Genomic DNA, 24,193 nt, shown 5'->3' on the forward strand with positions numbered 1-24,193 from the left:
TGGTGTTAGCGGATCCAACATCCGACAATGATGCTGCAAACAAACTATATGTTGACAACGTAGACAATAAATTATCCACGCTGCGGCCGAATACGACATTCACGTAAACGCGTTTTCAAGACTTCGTAGAAGCTTTCAAAAAATTAATGAAACCGCAGAGGAATTCTTCGGCGCTCCGCACACCGTTGACATAAATCTTTCTGATATCAAAACCAACATTGACACGATCAAACAAATACAGCAGGATATCGTAAGTGGGATTCCTGAAATTGTTAACAAAACCAGTTTGATTAAAATCCCACCTGGAGTTATCCCTGTGGATTTTAACATCATAGTGTACACTGTATCATCTGGATTCGCAACATGGTCTGAACAAAATAAAACTATCAAATACACCGCAACAGTTACTGGCGTGTACAGGTTTTCTGTGTTCAGTGCTGCAAAATTTGAGATTTTCACAAAATATCTTTGGAGGGATTCCACCGATAAGTTTTCCGGGGTTGTTACTATCATATTAAACAAGGGAACCGAAGAGGAATTTATACTGGAAGCAGCCGATAAGACATTAAAAGCAATATCTTACTGTTGGTGTTTGGAATTCGTAGCTGAAACACCTCAACAAAATCATGCGAATTCAGTAAAAAAAATATACCTGCAAAGAATTTTATTTTTTCCTGACAGACCGTGATTTCCAATTAATCAAACGAGTATTATATATGTACCAGCACTTGAAGGTTTTTATACACGACAAACAAGCACTTGAAAACTACATCAAGAAGGTGTTTATGCAGTCCCCGGTCAGCACAGTTGATTTGGTTATTGATGTATTCGGTAATGACTTTTTATTAACGAAGGGACAGTTAGATGAACTACGGCAAAAACGTATTTCTGTGATCACATGTGACAGAGATCAGATTTTAAATTACGCGCATTCCTGCATTAAATTTGATCGGCTTAAGGAAATATTATTTAACTCATCAGATGCAGATCAGATTGATACAAGTGAAAATAACTCATCAGATTGATTGATGTAGGTCAGATTGATGTGGGTAAAAAATATCATGTGGGTAAAAAAAAAATCATGTGGGTAAAAATATTTTTTTTTTACTGTCAGTGCAGCGACACTGACATTCTACTTTCGATTTCATTTCCACGTACTTGACTTCATTTCCCAGTAATCACCTTGATTTCATCAAGGGGGTTTAACTCACGATCTGATATAATTTTTCTCAACTGTCTTGCACGAGTATTAATTATTTTTTTTTTGATTCGTATTCTTCAGACAATGCTGATCTAATTTTTTCGATTGCACGGCAGAGAGGGACAAATTCATCTAGTTGCTGTTCTTCTATTGTAGCTAGTGATTTATATAACTCTGTCTGGATTTTCTTTATAAATTTATACTGAGCAGGCAAAATATACCGACCTTCCAATTTAGCCTCATATAGTGCTTCAAAATCAGACATGATTTTTTAGGATTTAATTCATCAGATATATTAATTCCGTTTTCTTCTAATTTTTTAACAGCAACAATTACATCATTGATATTTTCGTAATTCATTATTTATATAGTTATATATTTAAATGAAAAAAAAATTGTACAGCACTGATGACCGTGCTCCCTCCAAATTGTCTTATAACATTTTGGCAGGTTTGACGGGTAGTGCAAGGACAGCTCTATTTACCGTGCCCCTCCAAGTTTGTACAGCACTATTGACCGTGCCCTCTCCATATTGTCTTATAACACTTTGGCAGGTTTTAGTGCAAGGACAGCACAACATATATACACTATTTACCCTGCTCCCTCCAAACATTTTGACAGCTTTGACGGGTAGTGCAAGACACTATTGACCGTGCCCCCTCCAAATTGTCTCTTTTTTTTTTTTTTTTTCAATTCCAAAAAATTTTATAGATATTAGTGATAGAAAGGATAGAGATTCAGTTTTTATATATTTATTTACAAGAGGGGTTCCTTTCCAGATTCTGCCATGGGCCTGTTCACTTCGCGTAGCGCCATGTGACATAGCCCCATGGCATCATTATCTGTACTTTCCCTCTTGAGGTAATCCCTATGTTAAAATTTAATTGGGCCACATTTCTTAATATTATTAACGATAAAACTTGAAATTTTATATAAAGTTGCTTTACTAAAGTCACCATCAAGATATAATATACATTGTGGTTTAAATTTACTCTTTAAGTTAATTTCATCAATTATTTTATTCCTATCAGCTTCTGTTTCCTTACAGTGTAACATAACGTGTTTTTTATTGTATATTCCTATTTTACACAGCGGACATTTAGGCGGTACTCCGACCATGTGCCGTCTCGCTGCAACCTCTCCCGTCAACCACGCATCATGCATGTATTTGAAGGCGAGGCTTTGTATTTTTAAAGATCCTAATTGTGACCAGTGCCCCCATGCCTTTTTCCAGTTCACATATAAATTTTCTCGTTCAACTTTACTTAGTATATTTTTGGTTATGTCATTCCGAATCCATTTATATGAGAGTTTTTCGTCCTGGTCCCAAAATTCTTTTGTGTCCCTATATTTCATTAATAGATCTCTTATACTCTTAAATTTTCTAGGTGTTTCTAAAAGTTTCATTAATTTGTTATTTTTATATATTCCCTCCCTGTTCCGCAATACAAAACCAAACCAATATATATATATCCCCTCCCATGGTAATTTAGGTTCGTCACTCAGTCGTTTAAATCTATTTAATATATTGGTAACTTTTAAAATTATGGGGCTTGGTAACCCTATTCCCCCTGATTCTTTTGCCTTGTATAATGTTTCTTTTATAACATAATGTAATTTAAAATCCCATATATATTTAATTATAAGTTTATCTATATTATTTAATATTATGTTACTTATGTTAGTAGACTTCATAATATAGTTCAAATTTGTATACATATATGTTTTGGCCACCTGTGCCCGTTCCATTAAACATAACGGCAGAAGTGCCCAGATATCGATATTTCTTTTTATCTCACATTCCATTTTTTTACAGTTTTCCTTTTCTTCATTTTTGCCAAAGTACACACCAAGTGCTTTAACGGTATCTTTAAACATATGGGCTGGTATGCTGGAAAGCCTACCGCGCCAGTTGCCTATCTCTAAAATTTCTGTTTTATCATGATTTATTTTTGACCCCGATGCTCTTCCAAATTTTTCATATTCCTTTATAAGGTTCTCAAAGGATTTCGGGTCCTCTAAAAAGTTAGTGCAATCATCTGCATGTTGTAACATTTTCACTTCCTCTTTGATATTTGGAACATTTATACCTTTAATTCCTTTGTTTAGTTTTACACTGATACTGAGCATTTCAATTGCTATCACGTATAATAGCATTGATAGTGGGCATCCTTGCCGCACCGATCTTTTAATGTCAAATTGTTCTGTCATGGCTCCGTTATTTTGAACTCTAGAAGTAATGTTATTATATAGAATTTGTGTCCATTTTCGGAAAGGTTCTCCGAAGCCAAATTTTTCCAGGACTTTTTGCATATAGTTATGCTCTATTCTATCAAAAGCTTTTTCTTGATCAAAAAGTACCATAGCAGCTTTCTGTCCCTTATTTTGTACATGTTCTATAATTGCAGTTATGCTTAATATGTTATTTTGTATGTCCCTATTTTTGGGCCCACACGTTTGATTTACATTTATTATTCCACCTATCCCCTTTTTTAGCCTATTGCTTAGGATTCTACTTAATATTTTGTAATCCGTATTAAGGAGGGAGATGGGCCTCCAATTTTTTAGTTCTTCCCTATCCCCTTTGCCTTTATATATTAAAATGATGATCCCTTCTTTCATCGTTTCCGACATTTCATTATTTCTTAAAAATATATTGTTATATAACCATTCAAGAATGGGCGACAGCTCTCTGCAAAATGTCATATAGAATTCAGCAGAGAGTCCATCTCCCCCTGGAGATTTTCCCTTATTCATTGCATTTATACTTTCTAAAATTTCTTCTTGTGATATAAAGTCATCACATATTTGTTTAAAATTATCATTAATTTTTTCACATGGTATATCTTGTAAGTAATCATCAATTTCATTCTCTGATATTTTTTGAGACGTATACAGTGTTGCATAATAGTTTTTAATATGATCCATAACTTGCTTTTTTTCTATTATTGTTGTTGTTGTTGTTGTGTTGATTTTTACCCTCTCCATAAATTTATCTCCCCCCATTCTTTTCTCTTCTCTTTTATATAATCCCTCTGCTTTTTTATATATCCCCGTAAATTTCCCTGCCCTAATTTCTCTACCCCTACTTTCTATTTTATTTATTTCTTCCAATCTGTTTTTTAAATTGGTCTCTATATCCTTAGCATTTGTTTTTTGTAGTTGGTATCTGATCGCTTCTCTTTCTGTTTTCAGTTTCCTATTTTTTAAATTACAGTGTTCAATCGCTAGTTTTTTTAGTTTGACTTTAAGTTTTTCCCACTCTAATATTATATCACCATATTCCTTATTCTTAAAATCTTCTATCTCTTTCTTTACTCTTTGTATAAAATCTGTATCTTTTAAAATTGAATTATTTATCATCCATCTTCCGTGCCCCCATTTTATTCTATTTTTAAAGATTACAGTCATATTAATAAGTTTATGATCTGATATTTTAAAATTTGTGATACTCGATTCTTTGTATACATTTTCATCATAGTTGTTACAGTAAAATTTGTCTAAGCGGCTTCCTTTATTTATTTTATAATTATAAGTATATTCTTTCCTTAATAAATTTTGTACTCGGTACACATCCGTTAATTTATATTTTTTGATAAAAAAGTCCATATCCGGTTTGATCCTAATATCGTTTGGCGCTAGATCCCCCTCCCTATCTATATTTTCTCCCACCCAGTTAAAATCGCCCCCTATAATTATATTCCCTGTTGCATATTTCTCTATATATTTATTTAAATTCTCTAAGAATATTTTTTTTTGTTCCCTATTTGCTGGCATGTATACATTAATTATATGCACATCCTCTATTGTAATATGTATCATCCTACCGTTAAAAATCTTATCTACTTCTATTCTTTCCCATGTCAAACCTTTTTTATTTTTGATTAGAACTGCCACCCCTCCTTTAATATCTGTGTGTTCGTAATCACTAATTAATAAGATCCCATTTAGGTAACTTTCCATTATTATTTTTATATTGTCTTTAAAACCGTTATGCGTCTCTTGTATTAACAATACATCGTAATTTAGATCTTTAGGGAATTTAAAAATTTTTTCCCTATTTATACCATTTATATTTATAGACAAGAATTGTAAGTTTTTTCCTTCCATTCTTGTCTCTTCCAGGGTGTCGCTTTTTCCTTTTTATTCTAAATTATTTAACAAATTATTATAATTCTTGTGTTATAATACTTGTTTGTGAAATGTCTGTAGGAGGGGCACTGGTTTCCCCACCCCCCTCTGATGTATTTGTACTATTTTGTGTTCCCCCTGCACTTGTCACTGTTGTTTGTATTGTACTCTCTGACTCTGTATTCATGGTTTGTATCGATTCTGTTGTTGTTGTTGTAATTACGTTCTCTTTCTCCATTTCCGTGTCATTTTCCGTTTCCAGTTCCGATTCATTTCGTCCCATATCATCTCCCTCGCTTTCCAGTTCTGAGTCTTCTTCTTCTTCTTGTATTTTCTCTATTTCGGCCTCTATAGTTTTCTTTCCCTGTTTATTTTTCTTGCGTTGTATTGCCTTCTCCTGTGGTGATATAGCTTCCGAATTCCTTTTCGCCCTCTTTCTCTTGGGCATGGGCGTCGATGTCAAAGGGGTGTCTGTCTGTAGGCTATCTCCTAGTTGTATGTTCTCTAGGACACTAAATCTATTTTGTGTCGTGATCTCTTCTTCAATTTGTACACTCGTTTTTGCCGTTTTGTTTGGGCTCAGGTAGTTCTCCCACCCCAAAGTCTTGTGCCCCTCTATTTTTGTGATCTCTAGCTCGGGTAGTACTTGTAATTCCTCTTCTCTTTCTTTTTCTTTTTCCTCTCTAACCTGTCTTATCAGATTGAGGATCTCTTCCTGTTGCTTTTGTAGTTGTTGTTGTTGTTGTTGTTGTTTTGGCTGCAGGGGTACGGTTTTCTGCCCTTGTTCTGATGCCTTACTGGCATAGGTTTCTTCTTGATTTTTGGGTCTCTCCATTCCCCCTTGACAATCTCTAGGTCCATGACCTTTTTGGTGGCACAGGGGGCAAACTCGATCTTGTTCGCTCCCCCTGTACCATGTTTTCAATCGGAAGCCCAAGACATAGAAGAAGATCGGGATCTTCTTGGCATCTTCTCTGCTGACATACAGAAGTCTATTTCCTGACTTGATTGGGGCGAAGCCCCACACAGTCGCCATTTTGTGTGTGACCACGCTCACTCCCGTCTTCTTTTTGATTTTATCCACCAATTCTTGGCTATCCACCTCCATGGGAAGTCCCATCACGTTGATTTCCGTCAATCGTGGCTCCATGGTTCTTATAAAGGGGGCTGCTTTGTAGACTTGGGCCGTCATCCCCTTTACACTTATTTCTCCCTCTTGTAATAATGGTATTCCTCCTTTTGGATAGATCACGAATTTATTGAGTCCTCCGTTTTGTAGGGCGTCAATCTTCCCTATGTCCATCCCCATATGATGAAGTGCCATCAAAACTTCGCTTTGTCGTGGCGGGTTGGTGGCGCCTTCAAAGTCTATGGTTTGACACCCAGCCGGGTGGTTCACTATCATCCTGTTATCTTCATACTCAGTATGAAAATACTGCCTGATCTTAGATCTGACTGGTTCAGTTTGACCTTCTGGATCCATTTTTTTTTTTTTTATTTGTTTGTTTTGAAATATGTGCGTGGGTTACACGATACTATTAGTGCGATATCAAAATCTTCTCTATTTGATTGTGTGCTTTATTTTTTTTTTTTTTTTTTTTTTGGAGGGTTCTCTCTCCTTTTTGATCTTCACAGACCAGTTAGGGAGGCCCTCCTGCCCTACATGTTATGATTGCTATTCTGTATGTTTAGCTATTGTGTTATTGCTTTTTGTAAAGTGTAATAATTTTTTTTTTTTTTTTTTTTTTTTTTTTTTTTTTTTTTTTTTTTTTTTTTTTTTTAAATTATTTAAATTCCATACTTTCTTTCAATGTATTCATCGTAGCTGAACATAGGTGTTGCTTCTGTCTCTTTTTGACTTTTTCTCCTTTCTTTTCTTTTCATTTTTGTCTTATTTCGAAGTGCTTTCCTTAAATCTAGGCTTGTTTCCATTGGTTGTAGCAATTCTGGGTCTTCATTTGAATTTTGCTGCGGTATCCTGTTTGTTTGGGGTGTTTCTAATAATCTAGGTGTTTGTGTTTTCTGGATCTGTTGTAATTTGAAAGCTGTAACTTCTGAGTCACTTTCTTGTAATGATGGCTGTATTGGTATCCCTTCTTTTTCTTGTAGACTTCGTTTTGTTTGTTTTGGGTGTAGTTTGCTTTCTAGTTGTTGCTCATGTTCAATATCTTGTTGGATTAGCTTGATATTTTCTTGTTGACTTTCTTGTATTTGCATTTGTATTTGATGTTGTTGTTGTTGTTGTTTACATCCCTGTGATTCGTTTTCTGGAGGCTGATCTGTTGGTATTGTTGTCGTTGTTGTTGACCCTTGTAATTCTAAGTTTTCTGGTTGCTGTTGTGATTTTATTTTCTTTTGTTGTTCTTCTTGTCTATTTCCCATCACCTGTTGTTGCTTTGTTTGTTGTTGTTGTTGTTGTTGTTGTCCTTGTTGTTCATTTCTTGTCTGTTTGGGTTGCTGCAGTTGGACTTCTAGCCCTTTTTTATTGTTTTCAATTTCTTTCTGTAGTATAGTTTCTCTCTCTTGTTGTTGTTGTTGTTGTATTTGTTCTATCCTTTGCTTTTCTCCTGCTTGTTTCTGTATTTCCTGTTCTTGTTTTTGTTTTTGTTGTCCTTGTTCTTGTAAACGCTCTTGTTGTTGTTGCTGCTTCTGCTCATCTCTTTGTTGTTGTATTTGTTCTATCTTTTTTCCTGCTTGTTTCGGTATTTCCTGTTTTTGTACCTGCTGCTGTTGTTGTTGCTGCTGCACATCTTGTGTTCTTTGTTGTTGTTGTTGTTGTGGCTGCATATTTCCTATTTGTCTGCTGCTTGTTTTCGTAGATGTCATTATTGGTCCTATATTTTCCGAGTTCTGGGTACATTTAAATGGTGTGTGACCTGTGTTCCCACATCTATTGCATGTTCTGTCAAAAATGCATCCTTTGTACCATGTCTTTGCTAAGAATCCGAATATGTAAAAGGCTCTCTTTACTTTCTTCATGTTACTGATTTCTATCTCTAATATCCGTGTTCCGTCTAAAATTGATGTTGTTTCTATCGTTCTGTTCCTTGCTGAGCTAACCGGGATATTGTATTTTTCCTCAAAACGCTTGACTATTGCTTCTATTGGTATTTCCAGCGGGATGTCTGTAACATGTAATTCTCCTGTTCGTTTTTTAATCTCCCTTAGCAATGGTTCTGGTTCCTTTATTGTCACTTTTTCTTTCCCAATCTGCATTTCTCCATATGGTAATATTGGTTTCTTCCCTTTCGGTCTTATTATGTAGCCTTTGTATCCATTAGGGTTTATGGAGTATACTCTATCCATACATTCCGGGTGGGCTATTTTCATGGCTATCATTACTGTGGTTAGACAAGGTATATTTTCCCTTTGTATGTGCCTCATGTCTATTTCTTGCGTTCCTTCCTTGTATTTACATTGTAGGTAGCTTTTATCATGTATCACTACTCTTTCCAGCTTGAAGAATTTCTCAAGGTAATTGACTTCTTTTCTCGTCGCCATATTGCCTCGTGTTGCACGAATTTTGTTTTCAATGTCTCGTTTTTCCATGTTGTTTTCCATTTCTTGATAATTTTCGGTTTGGTTTGGTTAATTATTTTGTGTAAAGTGATGATTCTTCTCACCCTTTTTGAGCTTCGGAGTCCGTAGTGGGCAGTATAGATAGTCCTGTGGGGGGATCCAGTACTTCTAAACTGTTTGCTTTGTACGCGCCATTGCTATAACTGACTGTACTTCTCAACAAGGAGTGTAAGAATTGTGTGCTTTAGAGCCTGTCTCATAACATTTTGGCAGGTTTGACGGGTAGTACAAGGAAAACACAGACATATACGGGGTTATATTCTACGCTCGGAAACTCAAAAATAGCTCATATGTTGGGCGTGTTTTTTCGTATTTCTTATCTTAAATATAATCGCGGAAAAACTGCAGATGAACCAAGAAACCAAACGAATTCAGTAAAATAAGTGTATTGTTTTTGAAAAAAATTCTAAATAAACGATTACACCTGCCGATCCTTGACTTTGTCAACTTCGACCTTACCACTTTGTCAAGGGAAGTAATTGGAGATATTTGCTTCGGTGGCGCTCACCAGATAATATGTACTTTTGAGAGAGTGACGTATGTAAGGTGAAGTAGTTCGCATTTAAAACATGCACAGTGGAGAGAATGTTTGCATACCTCTATGCTACATTAATGTAATGTAGATGATATTTCTTTTGGATATTGTACTTTTGGAAATTTTACATGATTTAAGCACACTGCTAACTAAAATGACTGCTCCCTTGTGTTAAAAAATCAGCCTGAATTAGTCTAAAGTACACTATACATAGCAGCTATTAAAATAGGGAAAATGAATTTTGCCAGACTAGACAATACCAGCTTCTGAAAGTGCAATGAATGAATTACCAAATATATAAAATGTAAAAAAAGTTATCGGCTCTTTTTTATACAATTGACCTCTGAAGTTCAGGAAGTGAAAATGACCAAGTAGAGCTAGCACTTTTTTGAAAGGTGCACATTTGAAGTAAGGCCAAGCTGTATACTCTATAACCCATAGTACACCCATCAATCATACACCAAAATAAAGGGAATTAAAGGTTCTTTGCATTATACCTAAGATATATAAGGTCTTTTTTAAATAGCCAGTATAACCAGTGAGGAAAGCCGGGGACATTCTTTTTCTTTAAATTCCTAACCCTTATGCAAAATGCGAAACTGTATAGCGCCACCTTCCGTGTTAAGTAGCACGGAGAATTGTTTACCTGTAAAGTTAATGACGTGGGTTGCGCTGGGAGAGAAATTCATAATTGACTTTTACACAGTCGCTGCAGAGTTATCTCCGTTATCTGTATCTACATAACGGAATAAAATCCAGCCATTAAATTTGTATGAAAAAGTTGATTTGATTATATTTTCTGCAACACGTTGGACTGACATCGGGTGAATATCAAAATACTTGTCAGCCGCGTACATTGACTTAAATATTTTCTCTTCACCGGTCCTTATGTTGAGAGATCTGACAACTCGAGGAATTTTTACAAATTTACCAGTCTCTCCTCGTGCAGAATTCTCGCTCGGCGTGACACCTTTCAGATTGGATAATTTATTATTAAGTTTATTTTTATCTATATGATCGATCACAAGACCGTCTTCGATCTCTCCGTGATAGACCTCAAATACGAAACGATGACAGTGATAATTCTTCTTACCCGCAGCTCTGAACCTTAGATAACCAGTATTACTAACAGCACCAACTGTTTTTTTTTACCTACAATTTCTAATATCACCATTACGATTCGCTTCGTAATTCTTGATGATAGGTGTCGGACAAATTCCTGGTTCATTTTATATAATAATGTTATTTGTCTAATTTATATTTGTCTGAGAACTTAATTATATAATCGCGCTCACATTTTAGCGCATCATTACTATTTTTTTTGTTATAATATCTTTTTAAGTTCACAGTATCTTCCCCCCCCCCGCAACTTGCGCATAACTGTGTTTTACCCCTGACTCCAATACCACATTGCAGACACGGTATTGGTCCTGAACCCCCCCCCCTTCCGAATACTTTGTAAATGTTCTCCGCATAATTCCTTTCTGCAGGATTTGTTACAAGGAGTTACAGATCCTACCTTGAGCCACTTGCACTGATTGGTTTGAGGCATTATATATATATATATATATATATATATATATATATATATATATATATATATATATATATATATATATATATATATATATATATATATATATATTTCTTATTTAAATGTTTGTCTTAAAGATAATATGGAGGAGTTTGAGAGATTATCTGCAATCAAGCCCCGGAAAGCTTCTAGATTTGATCTTGACAGACTAACCCCTGATTCGCGGAGGCAAGCCCTGCCTGGTCTGTTTGATATTATCAGGGATGCCAAAGACGAATTTCGTAATGATGGAGCATCTCACGTGTGGTCCACATTCAAAATTATACACGACGACGATGTCAAGGACGCTATAATGAGTGATGCAATTATCGATTTCCTCAATCAAAAATATCATTTCAGAATAAAGTTTATTGTGCAGGCGGATTCCGATACGTGGATTATCCGTGACAAACGTGACCCTGTCCTTGCTAATGGAAAAACCGCTCTGTTAAGTAAAGATTCCAAACCAGGAATGCTGAATGGGATTGATAAACCATATTATGCTCGAGCGTATCCTGTGACCGCGGTCATTTACGGAATTTATCAGCTAAATGATAGACCCAACATTAATGTTCTTACCCCGATGAGATTTTCAAAGCTGAATTGTGTAGCCGAGCGAGTAATAGAACATTTTACAAATGCGAAGCGTGGAAACGGTTTAACTGATCTGCGACGTGAAAAAATAAACAAATAGGCTGAACCGGTTAAGGATACAGGAGCGTCAATAAACGATGTCGCTGAGTTATCAAGAAAATTAAAATTTCCAATGGTAGTAAAAACGTTAACGGGGGAGGTTTTATATGAATCAGCGAATAAAGGAAAGGGAGCGCCAATTGAAATTATTGACCATAACGCTCACGCTTGGACCTCCGCAGTAACAATATTTCCACGAAATCGTGTTATGAGATATTACTCGTCAGAGAGCTTTTGGAGTGGAATATTTGATGCTATCAGCCGAATAAGCAAAAACGACCCTGTGTCAGTATGGTTGTTTAAAAGTTCCGAAGATGGCGAGTATGATCAATTTGTAAGACCTAATGCTGAATTATATCGTAAAGAATCTCACCACGAAGAAATGAGAAAACTCGCACAGAGATACACAGAAAATACTGAGCAGTTATTAACTAATTGTTTTACAGTTCCGTCAGTTGCTGCTCACGCCGCGAGAGAGAGAGAGAAATTCATGGAGACCAACACACGCTGAGTTCCTTGAAGATGTCCAGGATAGTTGTATCGAATACTGTCATGGCGGTTTGTGGAACACCGAGTATAATATCTGCGAGATGATTTCCGTGGACATGACCGCGTGTTATCCCGGAAGTTTTCTTGGGATGGGCGAGTGCGCCGGATATTTTAAAAGATTTGGTCATCCTTGTCATGACATGGTAAGAGTATCAATTAATGGTCCATTACCCGATTTTGATCTGACAGGATTTGCTCGTGTAACGTCGTTTGAATTTACTATGAATCTTCATCCGATTTGTTATGTTTGGTTTGGCAGACATTTTTCGGAGAAGCGTTGGGCGCCAATAGAGTTATTACGATATATGCTTGACAGTAAAATATTGATATCGTTGACGGTCAGTGAAGCAATTATATCGTACCGAAAACAGACTTCGGTTTGGTTACCAACACCGGAGCGTATCAGTCTCGATGAAGTCATCGAAGAGTATGCACAGGAATATCCGGACCTACCCGCGGATGTCATTGTCAATGATGCTTCTAATATTCTTAAGATTAAACTCAATAACAGTAAAAAAACAGCAAAAGATCTCGGTAGAAGAATAATCGGTAAATTTACTCAAGGTGGTGCATATAATCATAAACGGCATCACTCACGATTGATTATGGATGATGTTGAATTAGATTTTATAATTAATGATGCCACTGCGAGAAATATACTTTGTAATCGGGAGGACGCTTACTTGTCTGACGGAACACGGTTGGGTACAATTGTTAGTTACATCAATGGAGAATCACCTCAGTACACACATTAATATCTTCGATGCTCGCTTATGTTTCTATAAATTTACTATCGATGATAAATATATTTCCTGACACTGCACTTAGAGTTGCTACGGATTCATTTTATATCGATAAAAAATATTCAGAATTACTGGCTCGTTTCACAAGCAATGATGAATCATGGAGTTCATGGAGAATAAAAAAAGAAATGTTACATTGTTATTGTGAATCCGCGGATGTTGCGGTTAAAGATAGCTATTGCAAATTAGAATTATCAGAAATGTCGAATGCACCATCTGTGTATGATCCAGTATCCAGACACAAAACCGTTTATTTGAACGGGGCGGGAGCCTCTGGTAGGACAACTCGAGTGATCGAATTATTTCGACAGAATTCAGATATAATCGTGCTAACACCAACACACAGACTTGCCAGGGAGATGAAACAACGAGGAGTCAATTCTAGTACTTATCACAGCTTTTTCAAATACAGCGGTGGTGTGTGGACTTCAGATCGAATGGGAGAGAAATATATTCCAAAAGTTATAATTTGGGATGAAATATGTACGGTACCGTTAGAAACATTAAAAACATTTCTCGATTGGTTATTAACAAAAAATACAGCTGTGATAATGTGCGGCGATCACGGTCAGCCACCTCCGTTTGTTGGACCATCCCCACATTTGTGGTTAAAAGATTTTGTTGATTATTAAGAAGTAGTCACTAATGAAAGGAATTTAAAACATTAATCAGACTACAACCGAATAAAATTCAATGTGAAATTATGCGCAAGGTGATTTCAGAAACTTCCTTGAACGACTTTTGGAAAACGTGGAGACCAAACGATTTGATAGTGGCAAGTAGAAAGATAGTCAGAGACACACTTCAACAACAGTTATTTCAATTACACAAGAAAAAGTTTCCAACACTGCCAGTGCCATTGTGTTATAGACCAGCTAATACGCGGTTACAGAATATTGACGTTGATATACCAGGACAGACCGAGAAAAAGAATTTAGTATTAAATGATGTTGTTGCAGTTGATATCAATGTTGTTGAAGATGCACTGCGCGCCGATAAATCCCGGTGGACGCTAGGATACGCAATGACGATACATTCATCTCGAGGACTGACTATCTCTGATACAGTTGTTTGGATCATTGATGATCGAATCGAGTGGTCAAACTTAGTTTACTTAGCTGTGTCCAGATTCAGAAGAATATCTCAGCTGCGGAGAATTGTCTTGGGTGAGTCAATGGCTGATGAAATTAATAATGAAAACAACAGTGATATAATCAGAAAAAAATTAGCTGGTTACAAACAGAGTGACAAAAAAATAATCGAGAATTTGACCTTAATGTTGAATTTATCATGACACTGAAGCAACAGCAGAATAATTACTGTGTGAGCTGTAATTGTATAATGTTGTGGCAGTATTCGAGTAATAATCCAAGACAATTGGCCGTAGATAGAAAAGATAATCGTCTTGGTCATACACGAGAGAATGTGATGCTGACCTGTCTTGAGTGTAATCGGCGTAGAGGCGCTAGTTAAGTGATTTGGGCGGTAATTGTGTGTCCTCGGGAATTACTTGTAATTGTTCACGTGTGAATCCACGTTGAGAAGCAGTTGAATCCAGTCTATAAATTGCTGGTCTACCAGTAGATCTAGTTATGTTAGATATCTTTTGTGTGGTAATACTCCAAATAGGATCAGTCGCTCTTTTTTTTTTACCCTTTTCAGGTTCACCTGGATCATATAAATATCTCACAGTGACATCACCCAGTAATGGTTGTGCTCAAAAATCACGTCGTTGTGGTATATTTTTTTGTAATTGCGTTAATAGGTTTCATGTTGGTTGTTCGAGTAATTTCATTATTTAATGCAGCTATCACGCTTGGTAATCTTGCAACCCATTCGCGTGATCTCTTGTCCTGAATTAATTCCTTCGCGTATTGATATCCAAATAACCGCTCAGCAAGTGTTCGATTAAATCGCTCAACAATTTCCTGATCACGATGAATTGCAGTATGTCCTCGTCTGACGATGACGTTATGTTGTTTCATCAGCGATGATACTGCACCCTAAAATTCCTTGCCAGAATCAGCTTGTAACAACTGTGGCCATCGTAGACCACCTCGTTCATAAATACGTTCAAAAGCAGAAGCAACCTCAGATGCTGTTTTAGTCGTTAACGGTTCTGCATCTTTGTATCTATTTGCAACATCAACTACAGTTAACGCGTATTTATATGTTATTTGACGTCTTCGGATTTTAATGGTATCACGTGGCAGAAATAATATGTCAACCTGCTGAACTTCATTAGGAACACTAACATCAAAATGTGCAAAGTGAATTTGTTTAGGCGGTGGTAGGTAAATTTGCCATATTGCCTGTTTGGATAACCAATTTTTAGCAGTATCACGCGTAACTTTTGCTGCTTCAGCGAGTTTACTAATTGCTGCGCTACCCCTCCAATATCCTTTTGGGGAATAATAAATCGACTCCATTTATAATTAATTACCAGTACCTAACGCTAATTTACCTTTCATTGCGGATTTTATTAACCAACTAGCTAATTTTTCCTTGAGAGATTTATCAGTGATGGAATTTAACGCGTGAATTAATTTCACATCCGCGAGATGCCTATCTTGTAGATTTTTACTTTTATAAGCTACATCATGAGCATGACACGCTTTATCAATAGCGTTTATCGGATACTCACCTGGTTTTGGTTGATCTTGGTCATCAAGTCTGATATCAAGTCGGGTTCCAGGGCCGCAGTAACTATATCCTGGAAGATGTTTTTCTGCTGCGTATTTAGCCCACGGAGTCCCGGGTAGTTTTGCTTTTTTTTTTTTTTTTTACTTGATTTTGACTTTGACTTTGACTTTGGTTTTCACTTTGGCTTTGGTTTTGTTTTTTGGCTTTGGTTTTGGCTTTGGTTTTTCACCTGACTTGCCAGTAGAGATAAATTTAAATTTATTTGTACCGCATCGCTCACACTTGCCCGTAACCGCAGATCTATTATTTTTTTGTTGTAATGGTTGTTAGATCACTTGTTGGCATGCGCGCCCTGCATTTCACACAATATAAATCCATATTCTTTTTATATATTTTCTATATGGAAATCACTGACTTTTCTGCAGCAAGGAAACGAGAACCAGTTAAGTATCATGCAGCGCTACCAAATTCTGTTCGTATGATTATTATAGGTCCATCTGGAAGTGGTAAGACGCAGTTGTTACTTAATTTAATACTGAAATGGATGAAGTGGGATTAGTTGTATTTGGTAGCTCCATCTGTAGATGATCAGCGTTGTTATGATGTAATAAAAGATTTTAATGAAAGCGTAAAATTGATAAATGAAAACGGAGATGATGTTGTTGAATTTATAACTGACATTAATGAAGCACCGAGTATCGATGATATTGACGGGTCAATTAACAATTTAGTTGTTTACGATGACGTAATGTTGGATAAACAATTCAATTCTGCCAGGATATTTTCCAGAGGTAGACACAAAAACACAGATGTAATTTATGTAACCCAGCGGTATACACAGATCCCTAAAGTGATCAGGGATAACTGTAATATTCTTACTGTCTTTAACGGAGTTGATACTCACACGTTACGAAATATTCATCAGACCTGGTGTAGCGGCGATATGGACATAAATAAATTTAAAAATTTCTTTAGTCGTGCTAAAATATCGAGTTGGTCTTGATAAAAGTTTTTAATTGAGCAGCAGGTAGGGCGACGCTCTAGACGCGTCACCGACGATTGCGCATTTTTTCTTAAGTTGCATCGAAGAAAAAAAGCCATCAGCGATAATAAGTAAACCAATTTGTCGTTGACGGAGTTGTTTTACGCTGAATATCGCATTTTTTTAACGATTTTTGCGATCCCCCAGGAAGTCGTATTTTGCGAAAATACAGGTGAACCAATTAGAGGTTGTTCGCCCTCCCTGCTGCTTAAAATCTTTTTTGTTTGTTTAGCTCTCGCCGCTATTTTTTCAGTTTGTTCGGCGGTTTGTCGTAATCGCACAAGTAGACTTTCAGTAGCGCCTAAATAACTGTTCTGCGCCTTCTACAAATTCACCTTGGGATTCTTGACGCGCTTGTAGTTTTTCTTTAACAGAATTTCTCAAGGGAATATATTCCTTAATTGCTTCTAGTCGTTCTCGAGCTAATTTAGTTGCGTGAGATTCAAACGCTGGGGGCATTATCTGATATAATTTTATTTTAATTGACAGCAGCAACGAGGGTACAACCTGTCCGTTAAGGTAACCCGTATAGACTTTTATGCCCGGCCCCTTCCAACGGAGCCTTCCCTCTTGAAAGCTTTATTTTTCAAAATGAAACTTTCCTCCGTTAAGGTAAGCCGTGTAGACTTCTTTGCTCGGATTTATTGAGGAGGGTTGACCCTCTCTGCTGCCGTATGCGTGCGTGTGTGGGTGCCTGTGTTTATTACCATCCCTACTCAAACAGCACATAACGGCACCTACGTTTTCGGTATAAATTTAACTAAATTGAATTCAAAGACACATCGAACAAATCCATCTTTGTTGATGTTGTTGTTGTTCTTATACAAGGCTACAAAATCCAACTTAAATCCCCATGCTATGATGCATGTTTGTCCAAAGCACAGATCCAAGGATATCCCAAAATCTGGTACTTTACCGCCAGTTGGGAGGCTATATGTCATGTGGTTGTTGTTTTTTTTTGTTGTTCACCCTATAAAAATCCATTTTTCTTTCAAAAGTATGCCCAGAGTAAATAAGTATATGATTCTTTATGTTTTACTGCAAAGTAGTACCAAATTCCGCTACTCTTCACTATGAGGGTCTAGAAACGACCAGTATATTGGGTGATATTTGTTTCCACCTTTTTTTGTCGGTATATTTAACAGTAGTTCTATAAAGACGAGGTACATATTTTAACAGGAAGCAATGCCCAAGCCATTGAACTGAGCGCTTGACACTAATGGCATGTCTGAACATTCGCAGAGCTGCACGAGTAATATTGTGATATAAGAAGCAGTTTTAATAGGTCATAGACAACCATAGGATTCCTGTATATTTGACCAGTTATACATTTCAAATTCTTAACAAAAGTTGGTTTAAACTGTAACACCTTTTAAAAATTTGAACCTTAAGTTTGTGCATGCTGAGTTACTTCAGTTGATACTGGAAATGCACGATATTACTGTTATATCGGTTTATCGTGGTATTTTTTCATGTGGTACGCGTTAAGGTATTTTTCACTGTATCGGTACTTCGATAGTTCCTTCAGCATGGAACGTATGGAGATTCCCGAGTAATCTTTTTACGAATTTAATGACATTAGCAGTACGATTTAATTTTTCATCACAAAAAATAACCCGACCCATCCCCACTTGGGGGGGGAGGGGACATGTATTTGTCACAAAAATTATTTTTAATATTACATATAATTATATTTATGATCCTCTAATCACATGTTCGACACGTGTCATGTATGCCAGCGTGGTGGCCAAAAGGGATGCTGTGAAAGACATTCTGGCAAAATCCATCTTTTGGATAAATATCGGATTTAAAAATATCGAAATGATATCAAAGTTCAGTTATTTATTTACCGTGTCTTAATCTGTTAGGTGCATGTACTCCTTTGCAAGATTGAGACGTTTTTGTTATTTTAGGAGGTGGTGGCGGTGAATTTTTTAAACAAATGTCATCTTCATTAAATATTATCTCGTTCGTTTAGCATGGGTATTTTATTTTTGCTGGTCTTTTCTGATTAAAATCTTGCCATGGTGTTGACGTCCCACTCAGATTTTCCATGCTTATTATATAAGTAGCATAACTTGTAAACTTCAGGCTTCGGTGTCAACACTTCTGGACCCATGGGAAAATGGGAACCAGCCTGCAAAAAAAAAAATTACAAAAAAATAGAGTATATATGGGTTTGGCTGACCAGGATTTGTTAATAATGTATGTTATGTTTTACGAAAAAGAATCTTTTGAGAATTTATCCAGTTCAAAGTGAAACAAAAATAGAGACATTGTTTTATTGATGGAATTGGAGTCTTTTAACAGTCATTACTAAAATTAGCACCTGACTCATTGGTGCGGAATTGAAAGCATATGTTTCAAACACACGCAGGTCCAGAAAATGCCGCGGCTCATATCCTTTCCTTAACACAAAAGCTGACATCCAGGTTTTACCTATGCTTATAAATATAGGTTTGATGATGAGCATTCAAACATTTTAAGTTATTTAATATCATGGTGTTTGTGTAGGTTTACTATGGGAACTAAATTAGTACCGCGAGTCCTCCATAGATGCTTACAAAAATGGGAGATGTATTCCTGGTAAGAAGCAGTTTTGACGTCACTGTTCTGTGCGTTCCGTTCCAAGACATTTTTTGTCCAGTAATATACCTCAGAATGGTACTAACAGCTGCCTCGCTTGGCGTTAAGCATTAAGAGGTTGGCGTTAGGACTGGTCGGCCTGGTGTCAGGATAATGTGACTGGGTGGGGACATCGTGCTAGAAGTCTGCGGCATGATGCCCCAGTGCTAGACATGACTATAAATTGTCACACTGCAGACATCGTAGCGATATGACTCAATTTTTTTCAAAGCTACGTTAAAAATCCAAATCACACACACAGACACACACACACACTCCATAGGTGTTCAAAGGTGAGCTAATGGCCTCCTGTGCTAAGAGTATGGCTGGCAAGGGTACCAGTCTGCACTCATATATTTTTTGGCAGAAATAGCCGAAGTGGTCTGAATGACAATCTTATAGACTGTTATTCTCATTTAAAAATTTGAGAAGTTATGTAAATCTAAAAAAATAATTCTGGTATTTAAATTATATAACTTAAGCGAAATATGCTTTAAATGATATACATTGATTATTTGCACACGTTTCATTTCTTGTCGGGTCTACAGCATTTGAGTAAATTCTCGAATGTTTTAGATTTATTATATATTTGTACACCAGTCTAGCTCATTTCGCAACATTCCTGCACGTGACGTAGAAGCCGGTCCTTTCCTATATTGAGTCCGCCATAAAGGACAACCAAAATACAGCCGTGTCCTAAAAGACTCAATCCAAGATGGTAAAGTTCATCCAGGATTTTTAAATAGACTAAATCAATGAACGATTATCAAAGTGTTTGGTATAAAAGTTTCATGGATGTATTTTACATGAATGGTCGCTTTTTATGGCTGTTTTTGTTAAATGTATACAACCACCATATTACGTCATCAGTTGGAAATTGGGATCGCAGTGGATCGACTACAATTAATATTTCTCTACGGTTTTTGTAAAATGTTTACGTTAGGAAAGTCTTAAAAGTTGAATGAGTTTTTTTTTTTGTTTTTTTTTAATGAACTATGATTTAATATATGTGGTTCGAGGGAACCAATCCATCAAGTGGCCATAAGTATGATGCATCTGATATTTAAGCCTGCTGTCAAAGCTTTTTGCTCATGTGCATTTTCATGATCTTGCCAAGGGATGTTTGTAGTATTACTTACTGCTCACTGTTTGAAATACTCAACTTTTTGTCTTTCCAGGTGAACTTTACAACAGACGAGATCCGTACTATCATGGACAATAAGCTCAACATCCGCAACATGTCCGTGATAGCACATGTGGATCACGGAAAATCTACTCTTACAGATTCTCTTGTGGGCAAAGCAGGTATCATTGCTGCAGCCAAGGCAGGTGAAACTAGGTTCACTGATACCCGCAAGGATGAACAGGAGCGCTGCATTACCATCAAGTCTACGTAAGTATTTAGGGAGTGTAAACTTTCTCTGATATTCTTTAAAAATATGTTTGATGTAGTAATGTTTTTTAAACATTCAAAATACATTTTGTATGTTCATTATTACCACTTCTTTACCCAGTGTGACTTGTGGTTGCACACACAGGGGCTCGTTACAAAGAAAATCAAGGGATGGGGGTTCTAACCTGTAATAATATAACACAAGGGAAGACACCGGTCCGCACCCCTCGGCAGTTCCAACACTGCTAGTTTATCCTAATTGCGTCTGCTAATTTCCAACTTAGGCCAGTCGTAATCAAGAATAGTTCAATTTTCAAAACAGTTCTACACACTTCGTTCAGTTTGTGATGTGAGAAAATGCAATAATTGTTCGCCGATCTTGACGTATGGACATTATCCCAACTCACAGCGCGATTTTTGCATTCGGACAGTCTTGGATTTCACCATTGACCGCGGAATTGTGCACTCGAGTTTGTTCGGATCTTACCTTTCGGTCAATGGTGAAATCTTCCCTTGTGTTATATTATTACAGGTTAGAACCCACGTCCCTTGATTTTCTTTGTAACGAGCCCCTGTGGTTGCACATATGGATCAATCACCACCCACTTGTACCTTGCAGAATTTTCAGTCTTCCATTTATTAGAAGTGAAACAGTTTCAAGACAAGATTGAGAAATCCAGACGCTCTGCACACCATGGAAAAGTCTACAGAGTAAGCTAGTGCTGCAGGACCTAATTGTTGTTGTTGTAGGGTTTAACGCCATTTTTCAGCGCTAGATAGGCTATACATGGCGGCCAGTATAACTGGTGGAGGAAGAACCCTGGAAAACCCAGGGAAGAACCACCGACCCACGAGAAGCTACTGGCAGGCTTTCCCACGTACCCACGCTAGCCGAGCCTTGGACTCGAACCCACGCAGGCAGAGGTGAGATGGCAGTGATCTGGAACGGTGAGCGTTTTAGACCACTCGGCCACTCGGGGCACCAGACCTAATTGACAAATCCACATGTTCCACCATTCTCAACCTTGCGGACTATACCCTCCTTGGGGGCCCAGGATGGCAGAGTGATCTGAAGCACTCATCTTTACCGACTGCTGCCATCTGAATTTTCTGTGCGAGTTAAAGACTTGGACTCTTGTCAGTGGGGTCATGTGAGAAAGCTAGACAATCTCTTCCTGGTCGGCGTGCAAAGAAAATTTGTTGGAGACACATACCTAGGCTGATGAATTGAATAAACTTGCAAGCCTTGACACATGCCTAGGCTGATGAATTGAATAAACTTGCAAGCCTTGACTGAAACTCCACAAGCTGATAGAAAAACCTCCCAATTATTGGGGAAGTATTTCCACACCCACCTCCTGATCTCATGATATATCCCAATTTTTGGCAGAGAATTCTCGATTATTACATTGTCAGTTATTATTTCTCACCAAAAAAATCCCATGCATAAATAGACATATGCCAACCACACATCCCATATTCTATTTTATCACTTATGAATGCTGCTATGACAAAATGATTATTATCACACAACAAAGTTTTTTTTTACCCCTACAACAGTACTATTGTAAATTTAAATTAAAAAATGTTGCCAGTTATTTTCAGTCGTGTGAATGATCACAGTGAATGCTGTGTAATTTTCTCTGCAAAGATAATCATGTCTCCATTTTCACCAAAGAAACTTGGCCAGTAACACGGGGCATTTATTTGCCTTATATGTAAACTTTAAATTAAGGAATAAAACCCTATATACAACACCATATATATGCCCCCAAAAAACTAATTCAAAGTAAATCTTTTATTTACTTAACTGTGTTAACTGTCTTAAGAGTTGAACCTTAGGAAATATTTTGGGATATAAAACGTAAAAATAGTTGCTGCATGTACAGTAACTTGTGACTGCAGATTTAAACTGTTAAAATGGAGTCTTTGGCATCGCAAGTTGCAACAGAATATGGCATCATTTATTTGTCAGTAAATTGCTGGTGCTTATATACACATTGTAGTACATGATTTCTTTGAAGCATGTCGAAAGGGCAGCCCTTTTCACAAGATGAATGCAATGATAGGGATCAACTATTAGTCGCACATGCCTTGTGCTTGTGTCCTGAAATATAGCATTTAGCTATTAATGCAGTTTAGCCACAACTGACCAGAATATGAAAATGGGGGCAGATAAGGCATGTCTTGGGAAAATGGCACGTCCCATAGGCATTTACACATTGGGGTAAGGGGGTGGAGGCAATAGTCGTCTCCACCAATTTCACCTTTAAACTTGTTTTGGCCTACATTCCATAAAATTTCATTGCTGACAACTAAGTGACCCAACACGTGTGCAAAGTCTCCATACAAAAATGATTGTCAACATTATGCCAAAAAAAACCCACATACTTTTACTTTGCACCATATAACCAGAATTGTGTTGAGGTGCCTTAAAGCACTTTGACATTTATCTTGGGATATCTGCTTTTTACAATTTAGCAAGGTGGTAGTAGTGGGTAATACAATGCTGCATGTGGGGAATGTAGTAAAATGATTTCAGTTATGCAATACCTGCTTTTGTTGCCCAGTCCCCTCCTCCATGCTATACTGTCCTTTCTGTCTGTATCTAACATGGGTCTCGGAAACTCCTGATAACGCGTATTTGGACACAAACTCTATCTGACACAGTTAATCACTCAGGCGTCCTCCATACATGTGCAATATCTGGGTGGCAAATTCAAAAGCTTGCCACTCCTGCTTCAACCACCTGCTTATTTTGAAAATGTGTCAAAATTCAGTGGCTGAAAGGCCCTCAGATGTACGCGTCATTTTAAGAGTACATCAGAAGGACATGATGTACTAGCTGGGTGACAAGTTCAAAGACCCTGACTAGCTGCTGAGTGGTGGGAAAATGTGCTGATAATTTTTACAATGACTGAATTTGAGGCAGAAAGGTAGAGATGTACATGTAGTCATTATAAGCATACATCAATGAACAAATTTACCTTTAATATTGTGTTCGTTTCCTAGTGTAGCAGAATAAGCAGTGCATATGACCTCGAAATCAAAACACATGGAGACTCGGTCAAAATGCCATTGGATAAATATTTTGGGATTAAATGCAGATTGATGAATTTGTCAAAAAGTTCAAAAGAGTGCTGAAGTTACTAGAACTGGTAGTTCGATGGAACAGTTATCAAGCGCAAGAAAGTTTGATGCCTGGCTTAGTGGGTGCAATAAGGATTTTCCTTTAATTGAAATTTGTATCTGATGGACAAACAAGTTATTTGTCAGTGGTATACAGAATTTGGAAAATTTAACTTTATGACAACTGTTCCTTCTCATCTTGACATTAGCCACTTCATGTACGTCTAATATGCTTATGGGGACTGCAACTTTTGGTGGTGGGACTCCTATTTATTCCAAAATAAGAGTCCTGGACTC

General features: G+C 37.0%; 1 protein-coding gene and 1 long non-coding RNA gene across 3 annotated transcripts in view; one reads left to right on the plus strand and one right to left on the minus strand.

The window, feature by feature from the left end:
• Positions 1–18,576: 18,576 nt before the first annotated feature.
• LOC149801770 (uncharacterized) lies at positions 18,577–19,641 on the minus strand. 2 transcript variants are annotated; one of them, XR_016420477.1, is made up of 2 exons: positions 19,314–19,641; positions 18,577–18,886 (listed from the first exon to the last, which is right to left on the minus strand). It is a non-coding gene; the product is annotated as an uncharacterized LOC149801770 (long non-coding RNA). The 2 variants fall into 2 exon arrangements; XR_016420478.1 differs by having other exon boundaries at positions 19,290–19,641.
• Positions 19,642–19,977: 336 nt separating this feature from the next.
• LOC149801771 (elongation factor 2-like) overlaps positions 19,978–24,193 on the plus strand; it is a 41,962-nt gene continuing 37,746 nt past the window's right edge. The window contains exons 1-2 of the mRNA XM_089956111.1: positions 19,978–20,092; positions 20,553–20,767. Of these exons, the coding sequence (XP_089812237.1) occupies positions 20,090–20,092; positions 20,553–20,767 (218 nt within the window). The 5' untranslated portion in view covers positions 19,978–20,089. The remainder of the gene's footprint in view (positions 20,093–20,552; positions 20,768–24,193) is intronic.

The sequence above is a fragment of the Sinohyriopsis cumingii genome, chromosome 4 (genome assembly GCF_028554795.1).
Source record: "Sinohyriopsis cumingii isolate HCF-2022 chromosome 4, ASM2855479v2, whole genome shotgun sequence".
In the NCBI taxonomy this organism is placed as follows: Eukaryota; Metazoa; Mollusca; class Bivalvia; order Unionida; family Unionidae; genus Sinohyriopsis; species Sinohyriopsis cumingii.